The sequence below is a fragment of the Borostomias antarcticus genome (genome assembly GCF_949987555.1).
Source record: "Borostomias antarcticus genome assembly, chromosome: 12".
In the NCBI taxonomy this organism is placed as follows: domain Eukaryota; kingdom Metazoa; phylum Chordata; class Actinopteri; order Stomiiformes; family Stomiidae; genus Borostomias; species Borostomias antarcticus.
The window spans coordinates 17,147,484-17,161,752 of NC_140245.1; the positions used below are offsets into that span (position 1 = coordinate 17,147,484).

A 14,269-nucleotide genomic window follows, 5' to 3' on the forward strand; every position below is an offset into this window, starting at 1 on the left:
TGTCTACTGCACCAACCGCCAGAGACAAATTCCTCATAGGTGCAAGTCTACTAAGCCAAATAAAATCAGAATCAAAATCTGACATGGAAATATTGTCCTCTATCAGACTGACTGATGGGCCGGGCTTGTGTAGACGAGAGCATGACACACATTACTGAACACACATTACTGAACATCCTCCCAGGCCTCCAGCCTCCTCAATCCACCTCTTCTTCCTCTTTTCTGTCTTTACCTCCTGTCTAGTCTCCTCATCACTTCACCCCACCTAGTCTCCTCATCCCTTCACCCCGTCTAGTCTCCTCATCCCTTCACGCCGTCTAGTCTCCCCATCCCTTCACGCCGTCTAGTCTCCCCATCCCTTCACCCCGTCTAGTCTCCTCATCCCTTCACGCCGTCTAGTCTCCCCATCCCTTCACCCCGTCTAGTCTCCTCATCCCTTCACCCTGTCTAGTCTCCTCATCCCTTCACCCTGTCTAGTCTCATCATCCCTTCACCCCGTCTAGTCTCCTCATCCCTTCACCCTGTCTAGTCTCATCACCCCTTCACCCCGTCTAGTCTCCTCATCCCTTCACCCTGTCTAGTCTCCTCATCCCTTCACCCTGTCTAGTCTCCTCATCCCTTCACCCTGTCTAGTCTCCTCATCCCTTCACCCCGTCTACTCTCCTCATCCCTTCACCCTGTCTAGTCTCATCATCCCTTCACCCTGTCTAGTCTCCTCATCCCTTCACCCTGTCTAGTCTCCTCATCCCTTCACCCTGTCTAGTCTCCTCATCCCTTCACCCTGTCTAGTCTCCTCATCCCTTCACCGTCTAGTATCCTCATCCCTTCACCCTGTCTAGTCTCCTCATCCCTTCACCCCGTCTAGTCTCCTCATCCCGTCATCACCTTCTTCCTTCCTTCTTTCCTTCCTTTCTTTCCTCTTCGTTCAACCCCACCCCATCCGTTTCTCCTCAGCCCTCCTGCTCTCTCTCCCTCCCTCTCCTCCTCCTCTCTGCCCCTCTCCACCTCCTCTCCTCCCTCTCTCTCTCCCTCCCTCTCCTCCTCCTCTCCTCCCCCTCTCTCCCTCCCTCTCCTCCTCCTCCTCTCTGCCCCTCTCCACCTCCTCTCCTCCCTCTCTCTCTCCCTCCCTCTCTCTCTCCCTCTCCTCCTCCTCTCTCTCCCTCTCCTCCTCCTCTCTCTCCCTCTCCTCCTCCTCTCTGCCCCTCTCCACCTCCTCTCCTCCCTCTCTCTCCCTCCCTCTCTCTCTCCCTCCCTCCCTCCCTCTCTCCCTCTCCTCCTCCTCTCTCTCCCTCTCCTCCTCCTCTCTGCCCCTCTCCACCTCTTCTCCTCCCTCTCTCTCTCCTCCTCCTCCTCTCCTCACCCAGGCTCTTGGGCAGCAGGTTGCGGACGAACTCGTTGTGGTCTCCGACGTGCAGGATGCTGTAGACGCTGGAGGCCATCAGCTCCTCCTGGCCGTAGCCCAGATAACCCGTCACGTTCTCCGACACGAACACGATGCGACCCTCGCGGTTCACTACGAAGAAGAAGCCATCCAGGGCCTGGCCGTGGAGGAGAGGGAGCGGAGCACGCAGGAAGGGGAGAGAACACAAAAGAAGTGAAAGCTCTCCCAGAGCAGGAAGCAGCCTCGTACAAAGAGAACAGGGGCATGGGGTCATCACAAGTCTAACCCTAACTCTCCCCTACAGGGATGAGAGCAAACTGATCCAGTATCTGTCTGACCTCCAGCAGCATGGGACCCAGAGCCTCCCTCTCCACCAGGCCCTGGCTGCTGGATGAGATGTCGCTCTTCTGAACCTCGTCGTCCGCTGACAGCAACGCAGCCTTCTCTGTAGGAGGGAGTGAGAAGGGAGAGAGAGAGGGGGGGGGGATGGGGGGGTGCAGAGAGAGGGACAGGGAGAGAGAAAAACATAAGACAGAGATCTGTAAATACAATTAACGATACAGGAAGTCAACAGTTTCATATTGTTCAACCTTCTGCTTGCTGCGCTTCCGTTAGCGACCACCTTGCGTTGCCCTACACTGCGACCGATTTCTGCCTTGTACTAGCGACATTTTAAATTATGACGGAAAAGTAACTGACTCCTACAATTACACATCATAGAGAGCCTACATTCATATTTTCAGCTCTTTATGTACAGTAGTTGCATTAAAACAACCTCAAATAATCACTATGAATTCTGTGAAGCGTCACGCTGAAATACTTGGTTGGCGATGGATCTTTGTGAAAGGGTATCCCCAATACCAAACTGTCACTGTATCTCTTTGCTGCCAATGTTTGATATTTTTCTGTATTTGATTATCTGTACGTAACTTAAATGTATGTTTTTATGCTGCTCTCTTGGCCAGGTCTCTCTTGGAAAAGAGAACTACTACCTGGTTAAATAAAGCTTATATAAACATTTAAAAAAAATCTTCACAGTGATTGAGAAACATACTAGTAGGGGAGTATAGCTCATGGAAGCATTCTCTCTGACAGGGAATTGCAGTACTATCATCAAAATTAGCAACCCAATGTAAAGCTGACATAACGGCATAAGATTTGGAAAAATAAAAAGATGTTGGAAGAAAAAATAAAAAGATTTGAAAATTGTAATTGTTTTGAGGACATCTTGAACTACAGGTACAAATGAAGCTATCACCAAACATCCGGTTTTATTAGTGTACATTTACATTTGGTTGGGGAGGCTTAACAATGCATGACAACGCAGAACTGGCACAGTTTGCTTCTTAACTACGTGTGTGTGTGTGTGTGTGTGTGTGTGTGTGTGTGTGTGTGTGTGTGTGTGTGTGTGTGTGTGTGTGTGTGTGTGTGTGTGTGTGTGAGCGTGTGCCTATACAGCAAGCCTACATACGAGGGGTCATTTAAGGACAGAGATTTAGCCTAATCCCCATCATGGTATAAACTATTCCTGTGTTTGATGTCCAGGGTTGATCTGGGTGCAGGAGACTGGCCCGTTCTGCAGTGACCCACGTCTGCTATTAGGGGGATTGATTCTGCAGTCTGGGCCAGCTGAGAAGAAATTATGAATGGATGGATGGATGGATGGATGGATGGATGGATGGATGGATGGATGGATGGATGGATGGATGGATGGGAGAGAGAGAGGGACAGAAAGAGAGAGACAGAAACAGAAAGAGAGTCTATGCCCCCTCTGCACACAATGAAGAAGAAACCAAATATTGACAAACTTCCAGGACACAGGATCTGTTAAAGGACAATGCTCGTTTTTGACAACCTGGACCTTATTTACGACATATTATAAGACGTTTGACTCACCGAGATCACTTTGGTGTAGTTCGGAGGCCTATAGAAGAAATTTAAAATCCAGCGCGAGCCAGTATATCCATGTAATGGCGGTGATCGGGGCAACGAGAATGCAGCTTCTAAAAATCTATTTTCTGCCGCGAAACGGTTGTTTTCATCAATCTGTCTGGATGAATCGCTAGTTGTGCTTACATAGAGAGCATAGGCCTGTTGTGGTATTTCACATGCCTCTGTAATATGATCTTTAGAAACGTCGTTAGACACGAAATAGCTTCCTCACTTGCTCCAGCACGCATGCGCACAGCGTGCTGGAGCAACGATTGTGCACTGTGCGCATTAGTGCTGGAGCAAGTGAGGAAGCTATTTCGTTTCGAAAGACGTTTCTAAAGATCATGGCATGTGAAAACCACAACAGTTATGCTCTATGTAAGCACAACTAGCGAATCCAGACAGATTGATGAAAACAACCGTTTCGCGGCAGAAAATAGATTTTTAGAAGCTGCATTCTCGTTGCCCCGATCACCGCCATTACATGGATATACTGGCTTGCGCTGGATTTTACATTTCTTCTACAGGCCTCCGAACTACACCAAAGTGATCTCGGTGAGTCAAACGTCTTATAATATGTCGTAAATAAGGTCCAGGTTGTCAAAAACGAGCATTGTCCTTTAAGTGAAATACTGCAATGTACAATGACAGCAGACAGATTATGACCTGTTTTTACTTTCTACTTCAACAATTTGCACATTATTGAACCGCTCCGCCCCCCACTGGCTCCGCCCCCCGCTGGCTCTGACCCGTGGTGGGCGCCACAGAGCCTCCCAAACCTGGGCGCCCATTCACCTCCATTCATTTGTTGGACTTTGGCTCAGGAGCAGGATAACAGACAAACTCAGGTGGATGAAAATAAAATGTGAACATTAAATTGATTGGTTTGATAGGAAACAATATCTCTCGTGCATGTCCCAGGTCCAGGTCTTTAAAGGTGCGTGGTGGTGAAGTGACCAGGTCCAGGTCTTGAAAGCCCCATTATGTAGCGGTCCAGTTTTGTGCACTTTAGCGGCCCCTAAAGGCCACTAAAGCCATTACAACCGCAGTACCGTTGTCGTAAAACGCTGAGACGCCTTTTAAGCCTCTCACGTGCATTTGTTGACAACTGACAAGCTGAGGAAAACGGAGTCTGCCGGCAAATTCGAAGAGGAGAGCTAAAGGTAAAGCAGAACGTTCATGCGAGAGAAAACCACGGCTCACGGTCAAAAATTACATAGTGCAAATACAGGCCGCCGGACCCTTTTGTGGGAATGGAAGAGGTGCTGTTCTCGCTATAATAATCCAGCACATCAATAGATCGACTTTGAAACGATATTTTAAGATGAAATCAACAACATACAGTAGTGGGGCTTTAAAGGTGCGTGGGGGTGAGGTGTCCAGGTCTTTAAAGGTGCGTGGGGGTGAGGTGTCCAGGTCTTTAAAGGTGCGTGGTGGTGAGGTGTCCAGGTCTTTAAAGGTGTGTGGCGGTGGGGTGTCCAGGTCTTTAAAGGTGTGTGGCGGTGAGGTGTCCAGGTCTTTAAAGGTGTGTGGCGGTGAGGTGTCCAGGTCTTTAAAGGTGCGTGGTGGTCAGGTGTCCAGGTCTTTAAAGGTGCGTGGTGGTGAGGTGTCCAGGTCTTTAAAGGGGAACAGAAATAGCCAACTAAGAACTGATCACGTGTTGTTCCTCATATTTAAAGAGAACTAGTAAATTCATTACTCCCCAAAAAACAGATAAAACCCCAAAATAAATCACATTTCCAACATTGATATTTACGTTTCTAGCTGTCTAGTGCCGCCATCTTTAAATTCCACGTCACACTACGTCACTGGTATGGTGAAACCGGCGGCGCGTTTAAAGCAAACAAGAATATAACTAGCTAGCTAGTTGTAAAGTAGCCTAAAAATGAGCGATTCAGACGACCAGGAGAGAGAAATCGTGGTGCCTTTAAACCCCATAGCGTATGCGTATGAGCCTGTGCGAGAAACACCAATCGTGCAGTTTGCAGAGGAAGAAGCTGAGGAACAAGTGGTGGTTGTTCGGGGTCAGGAGCGGGTCGGCCGCAACGACTGGTGCAGCTGTGGGTGTTGCATCCCAATGCCGACCGCGGTGGAGTGTATTTGCTGCCAGGAGGCAAACTTGGACGATTTTGTGGTTGAAGGCCAGTGCATTACCTTGAAGAGGACTTTCCAGATGTTATGTGGGGAGAGAGATGTACTGGAGGTGGCTATGCTGTCCCTGAAGGACATCAGGGCTGAGACGCTGGAGCGTCCCATAAATAGCAGGTAAGGTTAATGGATTATGGAAGGTAGCTAACGTTAGCCAGCCCAGGTAGCCACGTTGTGTCAGAAACGCACGCTAATCATCATTATAATCGAGACACCCTAGGTGTGCAGGAGCCCCCCTGTTTTATCACGAATATAGTGGATGATTCGTGCTCTTTCAGACTGTAGAAGTTATGTTAGCTAACTTGCAGTAAGTAGGCTAATTCTTCTGAATGTTTCTGACTTTCACAACTCTACTGTAGGCTGCCGTAACGTTAGATTACACGAGTTAATTTAGCGGTGTCAAAGATGGGCTATAACTCAAGGAAAGTTAACAGACCGACCGTCTTTCATCTGTTTGTAGTCTGTTGTATTTTGTTATTTGCATAGTTTTTGGCCATTCATTTAGGCTATTATTACCTAGGCGACTAAGCCTTGTTGTAGCCTATCATTACTGTAGGCTAGTTTTTTTATTTTTAATTCTGGACATCAATGCAAATGCATGAGGCAATTCTCAATGTTCATTCGAGTTTAAATAAAGGTAGCCCAAATAAAATTTTGCATACTTTTTTCAGACTCTTCAGGTTGACAGCCTACAGACAGTTCACTCTTTGGACGAGAGGGCATTTGGGGAAAAGATACCGGATTCCAATCCCATCCTGCGCTGTGGCTTTCATCAGGAATTTGTTCCCCTCTCCTGAATACCATGGATTTGAATATGCTTGTGATGAATTTGAAATATAATATGCCATTGCCAACAGTGTCATTGTCTGTTTCAATTCATTTTTTGTCTTTATCTGCTCGTATCCCTGGCTCTCGTCTGCCATGTCGATTGCTGTAGTATATGCTTAGGCTATGCTTTGTTTAGAATATGCTAATAATAATAATAATAATACGCCTTACACATACATATGATTATGGAAGTATGAATGAGTATGAGTGAATTTTGTACTAGAGTCGTCATGTAGCCTGCTTATATTATCACACTATTTATGATACCTTGCAAATTGAAAACCGGTATGAAAGTAATTTAAAGTAATGCAATTATGTTCCAATACTCAAATAGCCTACCCCAACGTTTTCAGAAAACTGAGTTTGTGTTCCACCTCTAAAAATGATCTAAATTAGCCTACACATAAGCGCTGCGCAGTCACCCACCCCATCTGCGTGCGTGAGTGTGATACAGTTGGAAAGCGACAGTTGAAAGTGAAGTTTCCTGTTGTGTCCGATGAAACAAATCATTCGACTTGATCGGCGAGATACCATCCAACGTGGTCCGGTGTCGACACGATACAGCATAGCCTATATCAAGTACTATGTAGCCTAGCCTACATCCTCATCTCCTGGTGGTCCCCCCACTCTTAATCCTACCTCCTGTATGAGTTACAGTACCTACGTATCCTTGATTGTGTAAATATGTGTAAATTCATAATGTATATCGTTTGTATAATTATGCCTTTACTGTGAGATGTCTGTCTTTGTTGATTGTCTTGTTCATAATGTGCAGGGCCAATGCATTGCAATTAAATTCAGTAAATCTCCTACATTTGGTCCTCCCTGGTGAGAAAAGGTAGGATTGATATTTATGGAATTAAATAGAATATTTTAAAGAAATTTCGAATTATTCATAATGTTGTTTTATGATTACTGTATTGTAAGTGTAACCCACATTTTATCTTGGAACAGCCCAATGCATTAGACTAGGTAAACTGGTTTGATGTTTGAGATTACACCTGGATAAATTAACGATGCCAGTGGTGTATTGGGAGAGGGGTTGCTTGGAAATATGAGTGACTCATACTTGACACCTGAAACCTTTCAATGTCAATGTTGTAGTTTTTAAAAACGTACATTTGGTCGTAGTTTGGGGGGGGCGGGGGTTATTACTATGTAAGTAGGCTATTCATGATTCAACATATTTATTTTTTCGCTGGAAAAAGCCAGGCCAGCCCTAAACGCACGCGCCCTGTCTACGTGTCTGTAGTTTCTGCAAACCGTGCGGGATTAACCATTGTTTGTTTTTTTTACTATGGGAATAACTCGGACTCGGTAATCTCGGATAAAAGTATAGAAGCAAATCCCCCAAAATATTACTCTCACACTTTGGATTAATTTATTCGAAATTAAGGTAAGACCATATGTTTGCTATCTAGAGCTCTACCTTGTTCCAGAAAATGTGTGATAAACTGTTGTGCCTCGTGTGGCATGTTGTTGTTGTGAAGTAGCCTAATTGTGGTTGTTATTAACGATTAGCCTTGGTGTCCAAGTTATAGCCTAACGTTATGGGTAGCCTAGTTGATCTATTCGGCTTCCATCCATGAAATGTAGGCCATATAAGACCATTATTGAAACTTGTAAAGTGGGGGCCACTAGATAGCCTAATCACTGACTGGCTTGTTAATTAGGGTTATCTAGAGACTGGACCAAAATACCAAGAGAAAGAACGTATTTCGAGTTTAATTGCTATGCAGGCTGGAAACGGTGTGCGTGTCTGGCTGTGTGTGCATTTGCGATGTTGAAACTGGACTGGTAGCCTAACGTTAGATCTCGGCAGCCTGGCTACTTGAAAAGTAGATCTTGGTTCAAAAAAGTTTGAGGCTTGATTAGCTTGTGACTCGTAGGCCCTATTCAGTTTATTTCAGCAAGCTGCAACTGCTAAACCTACCAGTCTGTCCTCTGCCTGACTTGCGCGTTTGAGCGCTCTTTCTCTGCGGCTCACGCACGACTGGCCCTGGCTCTGGGTTGGTCTGTCTGTTGTCCCTACGCTGTAGCCCGAAAAATCAAAAATAGTTGGCGTTGCCTCTGGCTTCAGTCGTCTGGTTCTTATTTTCTCAATTTTCCCTGTCTTGTCGAATTGGTAGCTCTCCACATAGTCCGTTGGCAAGAAATGATCGCTGCAGACCCTGAATTCCGGCGCAGTTGGCGGGCTAGCTCGTTTCAGAGCTGCTAGCCAGCATTGCAGGACAGCTTTCCTTTTCAAAGGCAATCGGTGGTAGTGTGTCTCCAGACCGGCTGATGTAGTTCTGTAGAACTCGTTACTACAGCCTGGAGCAATACAATAAACTCCCCCCGTAGATCTTTTAGCAGAAGTCGAAGCCATGTCAGTGTGTACAGTAGCTAGCATTACAGTAGGCTAGTGCACAGGAGCTAGCTATAACCATACCAGTGACGTCACGTTCAAAAGGGCTGCGCCCTAGTAACAAAACAACAAACTCGTATCACAGTTTTCTCATTTATAGCTAATTTGGCAGTTTTGAGTATTGGACCATGTATATGACTAATAAAACATCTGTTATGTCGCCTTCACTTCCTATATCATTTCCACTCCTCTTTAAAGGTGCGTGGTGGTGAGGTGTCCAGGTCTTTAAAGGTGTGTGGCGGTGAGGTGTCCAGGTCTTTAAAGGTGTGTGGCGGTGAGGTGTCCAGGTCTTTAAAGGTGTGTGGTGGTCAGGTGTCCAGGTCTTTAAAGGTGTGTGGCGGTGACGTCTCCAGGTCTTTAAAGGTGTGTGGCGGTGAGGTGTCCAGGTCTTTAAAGGTGCGTGGGGGTGAGGTGTCCAGGTCTTTAAAGGTGCGTGGGGGCGAGGTGTCCAGGTCTTTAAAGGTGCGTGGTGGTCAGGTGTCCAGGTCTTTAAAGGTGCGTGGTGGTCAGGTGTCCAGGTCTTTAAAGGTGTGTGGCGGTGACGTCTCCAGGTCTTTAAAGGTGTGTGGCGGTGAGGTGTCCAGGTCTTTAAAGGTGCGTGGTGGTCAGGTGTCCTGGTCTTTAAAGGTGTGTGGCGGTGAGGTGTCCAGGTCAATCAATTAATAAAATAATTAATAAAATCAATTCTGTAATCAATGGGTAACCAATGTAGAGTGACCAACACTGGAGTGATCTGCGTCGTGTCTTGGTTAAAAGTCACAGACACATTTTGTACCAGTTGGAGTTGGAGCCGGGTTAGGAAAGAGCGTGGAAGAGCGACTCAGGGTGGTAAGGAGTGAGTTGCAATAATCAAGACAGAAGATGACAAAAACATGAGTCATCTTGAAAGGATAACACATTTTTTTATTTTGGAAATGTTTCTTGCTGAAAGAAACAGGATTAGACCACTTTCTTCACATGCAACTCAAATTCATATGTTGGTCAAAGAAGACTCCTAGTTTTTTAAGGCTGGTTTAACATGGTGCTAAAGGACTGACAGACTGCTGAATGTTATCAGACCTGCTCCCAGACCAGAGAGAGAGGCTGGGGCTGATCTGGTCTCTCTGGGCCACAGATGAGAGGCACAAGAGAGGGAGAGGAGAGGTAAGGGGGAGACAGGGAGGGAGCAAGGACGGGGAGGAAGAGGGAGGAGAGAGAGGGAGAGAGGGAGGGAGGGAGGGAGGAGGGAGGGGAGAGAGGGAGGGGAGAGAGAAAGAGAGAGGGAGGGGAGAGAGAAAGAGAGAGGGAGGGGAGAGAGTCTTTGTCTCTTTGTGTGTATTTGTGTTGGTGTGTGTGTAGAGTAGTAGAAGTAGTAGTACCCTCACTACCGTGTGTAAAACCTGACCATAACCCTCACTACCGTGTGTCAAACCTGACCATAACCCTCACTACCATGTCAGCTCTGTTTGACCCCAACCCTCACTACCGTGTCAACCCTGTCTGACCATAACCCTCACTACTGTGTGTCAGCCCTGTCTGACCATAAACCTCACTACCGTGTGTCAAACCTGACCATAACCCTCACTAGTGTCAACCCTGTCTGACCATAACCCTCACTACCGTGTCAACCCTGTCTGACCATAACCATCACTACCGTGTGTCAAACCTGACCATAACCCTCACTATCATGTCAACCCTGTCTGACCATAACCCTCACTACCGTGTGTCAGCCCTGGGCCAACCTGAAGTAGCTTCTCTATGTGTCATCTATGTAGCATGTAGGCCCTATGTAGCATCTGTGTAGGCTCTGTGTAGAATAGAAAGTGTATTTTGCCATGTAAGTACGGGTACAGGGGTACGAGTACGCATAGAATAAGTATAAGTAGCATCTATGAGCATCTATGTAGCTATACACACGTCTCTCTGCTGTCAGAGTTTTGCCGAAGGGTAATGACATTGACTGGATGTAGCAGTCAATATCACACCATCCGTCCATCCGTCCGTCCGTCAGCCCAGGGGGACGAGCTCGTCCACAGTGTTCTCCAGAAAGCGGCTCTCGGCTGATATAAGGAAAACACTTCTGAGAATCATTTCCCAGCCCTAATATAATTAGCAAAAGCAATAAATACCAGCGTCAGTGTAATCCCCAGCAATAAGGGACTAATCTGATCATTCATTCCAGTGAGGAGCCTATGTGGGAAGCCCGGGACAGCCCTGACCATCCCCCGGGCACTCCAACATGTCTGCTTCAACCCCGTCGTCTCCCAGACACTCCAACATGTCTGCTTCAACCCCGTCATCTCCCAGACACTCCAACATGTCTGCTTCAACCCCGTCGTCTCCCAGACCCTCCAACATGTCTGCTTCAACCCTGTCGTCTCCCAGACCCTCCAACATGTCTGGTTCAACCCCGTCGTCTCCCAGACCCTCCAACATGTCTGCTTCAACCCCGTCGTCTCCCAGACCCTCCAACATGTCTGCTTCAACCCCGTCGTCTCCCAGACCCAACATGTCTGCTTCAACCCCGTCGTCTCCCAGACCCTCCAACATGTCTGCTTCAACCCTGTCGTCTCCCAGACCCTCCAACATGTCTGCTTCAACCCTGTCGTCTCCCAGACCCTCCAACATGTCTACTTCAACCCCGTCGTCTCCCAGACCCTCCAACATGTCTGCTTCAACCCCGTCGTCTCCCAGACCCTCCAACATGTCTGCTTCAACCCTGTCGTCTCCCAGACCCTCCAACATGTCTGCTTCAACCCTGTCGTCTCCCAGACCCTCCAACATGTCTGCTTCAACCCCGTCATCTCCCAGACCCTCCAACATGTCTGCTTCAACCCCGTCGTCTCCCAGACCCTCCAACATGTCTGCTTCAACCCCGTCGTCTCCCAGACCCTCCAACATGTCTGCTTCAACCCCGTCGTCTCCCAGACCCTCCAACATGTCTGCTTCAACCCCGTCGTCTCCCAGACCCTCCAACATGTCTGCTTCAACCCTGTCGTCTCCCAGACCCGCCAACATGTCTGATTCAACCCTGTCGTCTCCCAGACCCTCCAACATGTCTACTTCAACCCTGTCGTCTCCCAGACCCTCCAACATGCCTGCTTCAACCCCGTCGTCTCCCAGATCCTCCAACATGTCTGGTTCGAACTGCTACCCAGTCAGTCAGAGGACAACGTACCAGACAGTGATCACACCTCCGTGTGGCCAATGAAGGATGAGAGTGGAGTGAGTGTGTGTTGCCGTTTTTGTGTGTCCATGCAGAATGTGTGTGTGCTCCTACCCTGTTCACGGCGTTTGATCTGCTGGATCTGGTCGACGGTGCTCTTGAGGATGTGGCACTTGTCTGGTTTGACGTTGAGGCCGGCGATGTCGGCCATGTTGGCAGATAGCAGCTCCGCCAGCTCCTCAATGTAGTGACACTCTCGCTCCCGCCTCCGCTTCTCCACACTGACACACACATGCACAGATACAGACGTGCACACACACACACACATACATATACACACACACACGCAAACAAAAACATATGTGGGTTAGTTGTTGTTTACATACTTTCTTTCTTTCATTTGATCACTGGTGACTTGTCGGTTCCTATCATGTCCCCAGCTACAAGACGTCAGGAGGCGACAGGAAGTAATTTAAGATAATTGAGACAGCTGGGTGAGACAACTGGTTGAGTATCCAGACAGAAGGTGTACCACCTCTGATAGGGTTTATATAAAAGAGAAGATGGGAGAGGAGGAGAGGAGAGGAGAGGAGGAGAGGAGAGGAGAGGAGAGGAGAGGAGAGGAGAGGAGAGGAGAGGAGAGGAGAGGAGAGGAGAGGAGAGGAGAGGAGAGGAGAGGAGAGGAGAGGAGAGGAGAGGAGAGGAGAGGAGAGGAGAGGAGGAGGTGTGCAAGGAAAGCAGTTCAATAATTCATGGCCTACAAGAGACCCACTTCAGAAACCCACTTCTATCTATTATCTTTTAGAAAAGCCTCAATGGACTGGTGTTGTAAACTAGCACTTGTGCTATAAACACGCAAGCAACACATCTGGTCTGTCCACTGTGACTGGTCCAATGTAGCTGTGATGTCCATTTTAAATAAAAGTTTTCATTCATTCAATCAAACCCAGACCATCAGACAGAGAGAGAGGGAGAGAGAGAGACCATCAGACAGAGAGAGAGACCATCAGAGACAGAGAGAGAGAGCAGACAGAGAGAGAGAGAGAGAGAGAGAGAGAGAGAGAGAGAAAGAGCAGCACAGGTAGATCAGTCTCTGCTCCTGGTATTACTGTTTCACCCAGCAGTATGAGAAGACTGCTGAGAGGCTGGAGAGCCAAATACTGTGTTCTCCTATCCTCCCTCCCTCTCTACCTCCTACCCTCCATCCCTCCCTCTCGCTACCTCCTACCCTCCATTCCTCTCTCTCTATCTCCTACCCTCCATCCCTCTCCCTCTACCTCCTACCCTCCATCCCTCCCTCTCAACCTCTCCTACCCTCCCTCTGTACCTCTCCTACCCTCCCTCTGTACCTCTCTCTACCTCCTACCCTCCATCCCTCTCTCTACCTCTCCTATCCTCCCTCCCTTTCTCTACCTCCTACCCTCCATCCCTCTCTCTCTACCTCTCCTACCCTCCATCCCTCTCTCTTTACCTCTCCTATCCTCCATCCCTCTCTCTCTCTACCTCCTACCCTCCCTCTCTCTCCTACCCTCCCTCTCTCTCTCTCTATCTCCTACCCTCCCTCTCTCTCTCCTACCTCCCTCTATCTCCAACCCAGTCTCTTTCTCTCCCTCTCTCCTACCCTCCCTCTCTTTCCTTCTCTATCTCCTACCCTCCCTCTCTCTCGCTCTCTCTCATACCCTCCCTCTCTCCATCTCCTACCCTTTCTCTATCTCCTACCCTCTCTCTCTCTCCCTCTCTCTCTATCTCCTACCCTCTCTCTCTCTCCCTCTATCCCCTACCCTCCCTCTCTCTCTCTCTCTCTCTCTATCTCCTACCCTCCCTCTCTCTATCTCCTACCCTCCCTCTCTCTCCTACCCTCCCTCTCCCCCTCTATCCCCTACCCTCCCTCTCTATATCTCCTACCCTCCCTCCCCCTCTCTCTCTATCTCCTACTCTCCCTCCCCCTCTCTCTCTATCTCCTACCCTCCCTCCCTCTCTCTCTCTCTCTCTCTCTCTCCATCTCCTACCCCCTCTCTCTCTATCTCCTACCCTCCCTCTCTCTCTGTCTCTCTCCTACCCTCCCTCTCTCTCCTTCTCTATCTCCTACCCTCTCTCTCTCTCTCTCGCTCCCTCTCTCTCCTACCCTCTCTCTCTCTTTCTACCTCTCTCTACCTCTTACCTTCCCTCTCTCTCCATCTCCTACCCAAACTAGCACTGTTAACAAAGACAGATTAGCATTAGCCTAGGTAAACTTTAGCCAGGTTAGCATTAGCCAGGTCAGCATTAGCCAGGTCAGCCTTAGCCTGGCAGCTGTACGTGTGTGTATGTGTGTGTGTGTGAGAGAGAGAGAGAGATACCAGAGGAATGCTGAGACTTGACAACCGCCTGCCTGACCTTCTCTCAAATTCCACCCTGAAAGGAATACAGTTTCAGCCCTTTGACACTG

At 48.2% G+C, this 14,269-nt stretch overlaps 1 protein-coding gene across 1 annotated transcript in view; it reads right to left on the reverse strand.

The window, feature by feature from the left end:
* The window catches only part of ncoa1 (nuclear receptor coactivator 1), a 76,117-nt gene that overhangs the window by 30,822 nt on the left and 31,026 nt on the right, over positions 1-14,269 (reverse strand). Inside the window, exons 4-6 of the mRNA XM_084447347.1 lie at positions 11,956-12,122; positions 1,720-1,826; positions 1,361-1,538 (exon numbers count right to left, since the gene is read on the reverse strand). Of these exons, the coding sequence (XP_084303473.1) occupies positions 1,361-1,538; positions 1,720-1,826; positions 11,956-12,122 (452 nt within the window). The remainder of the gene's footprint in view (positions 1-1,360; positions 1,539-1,719; positions 1,827-11,955; positions 12,123-14,269) is intronic.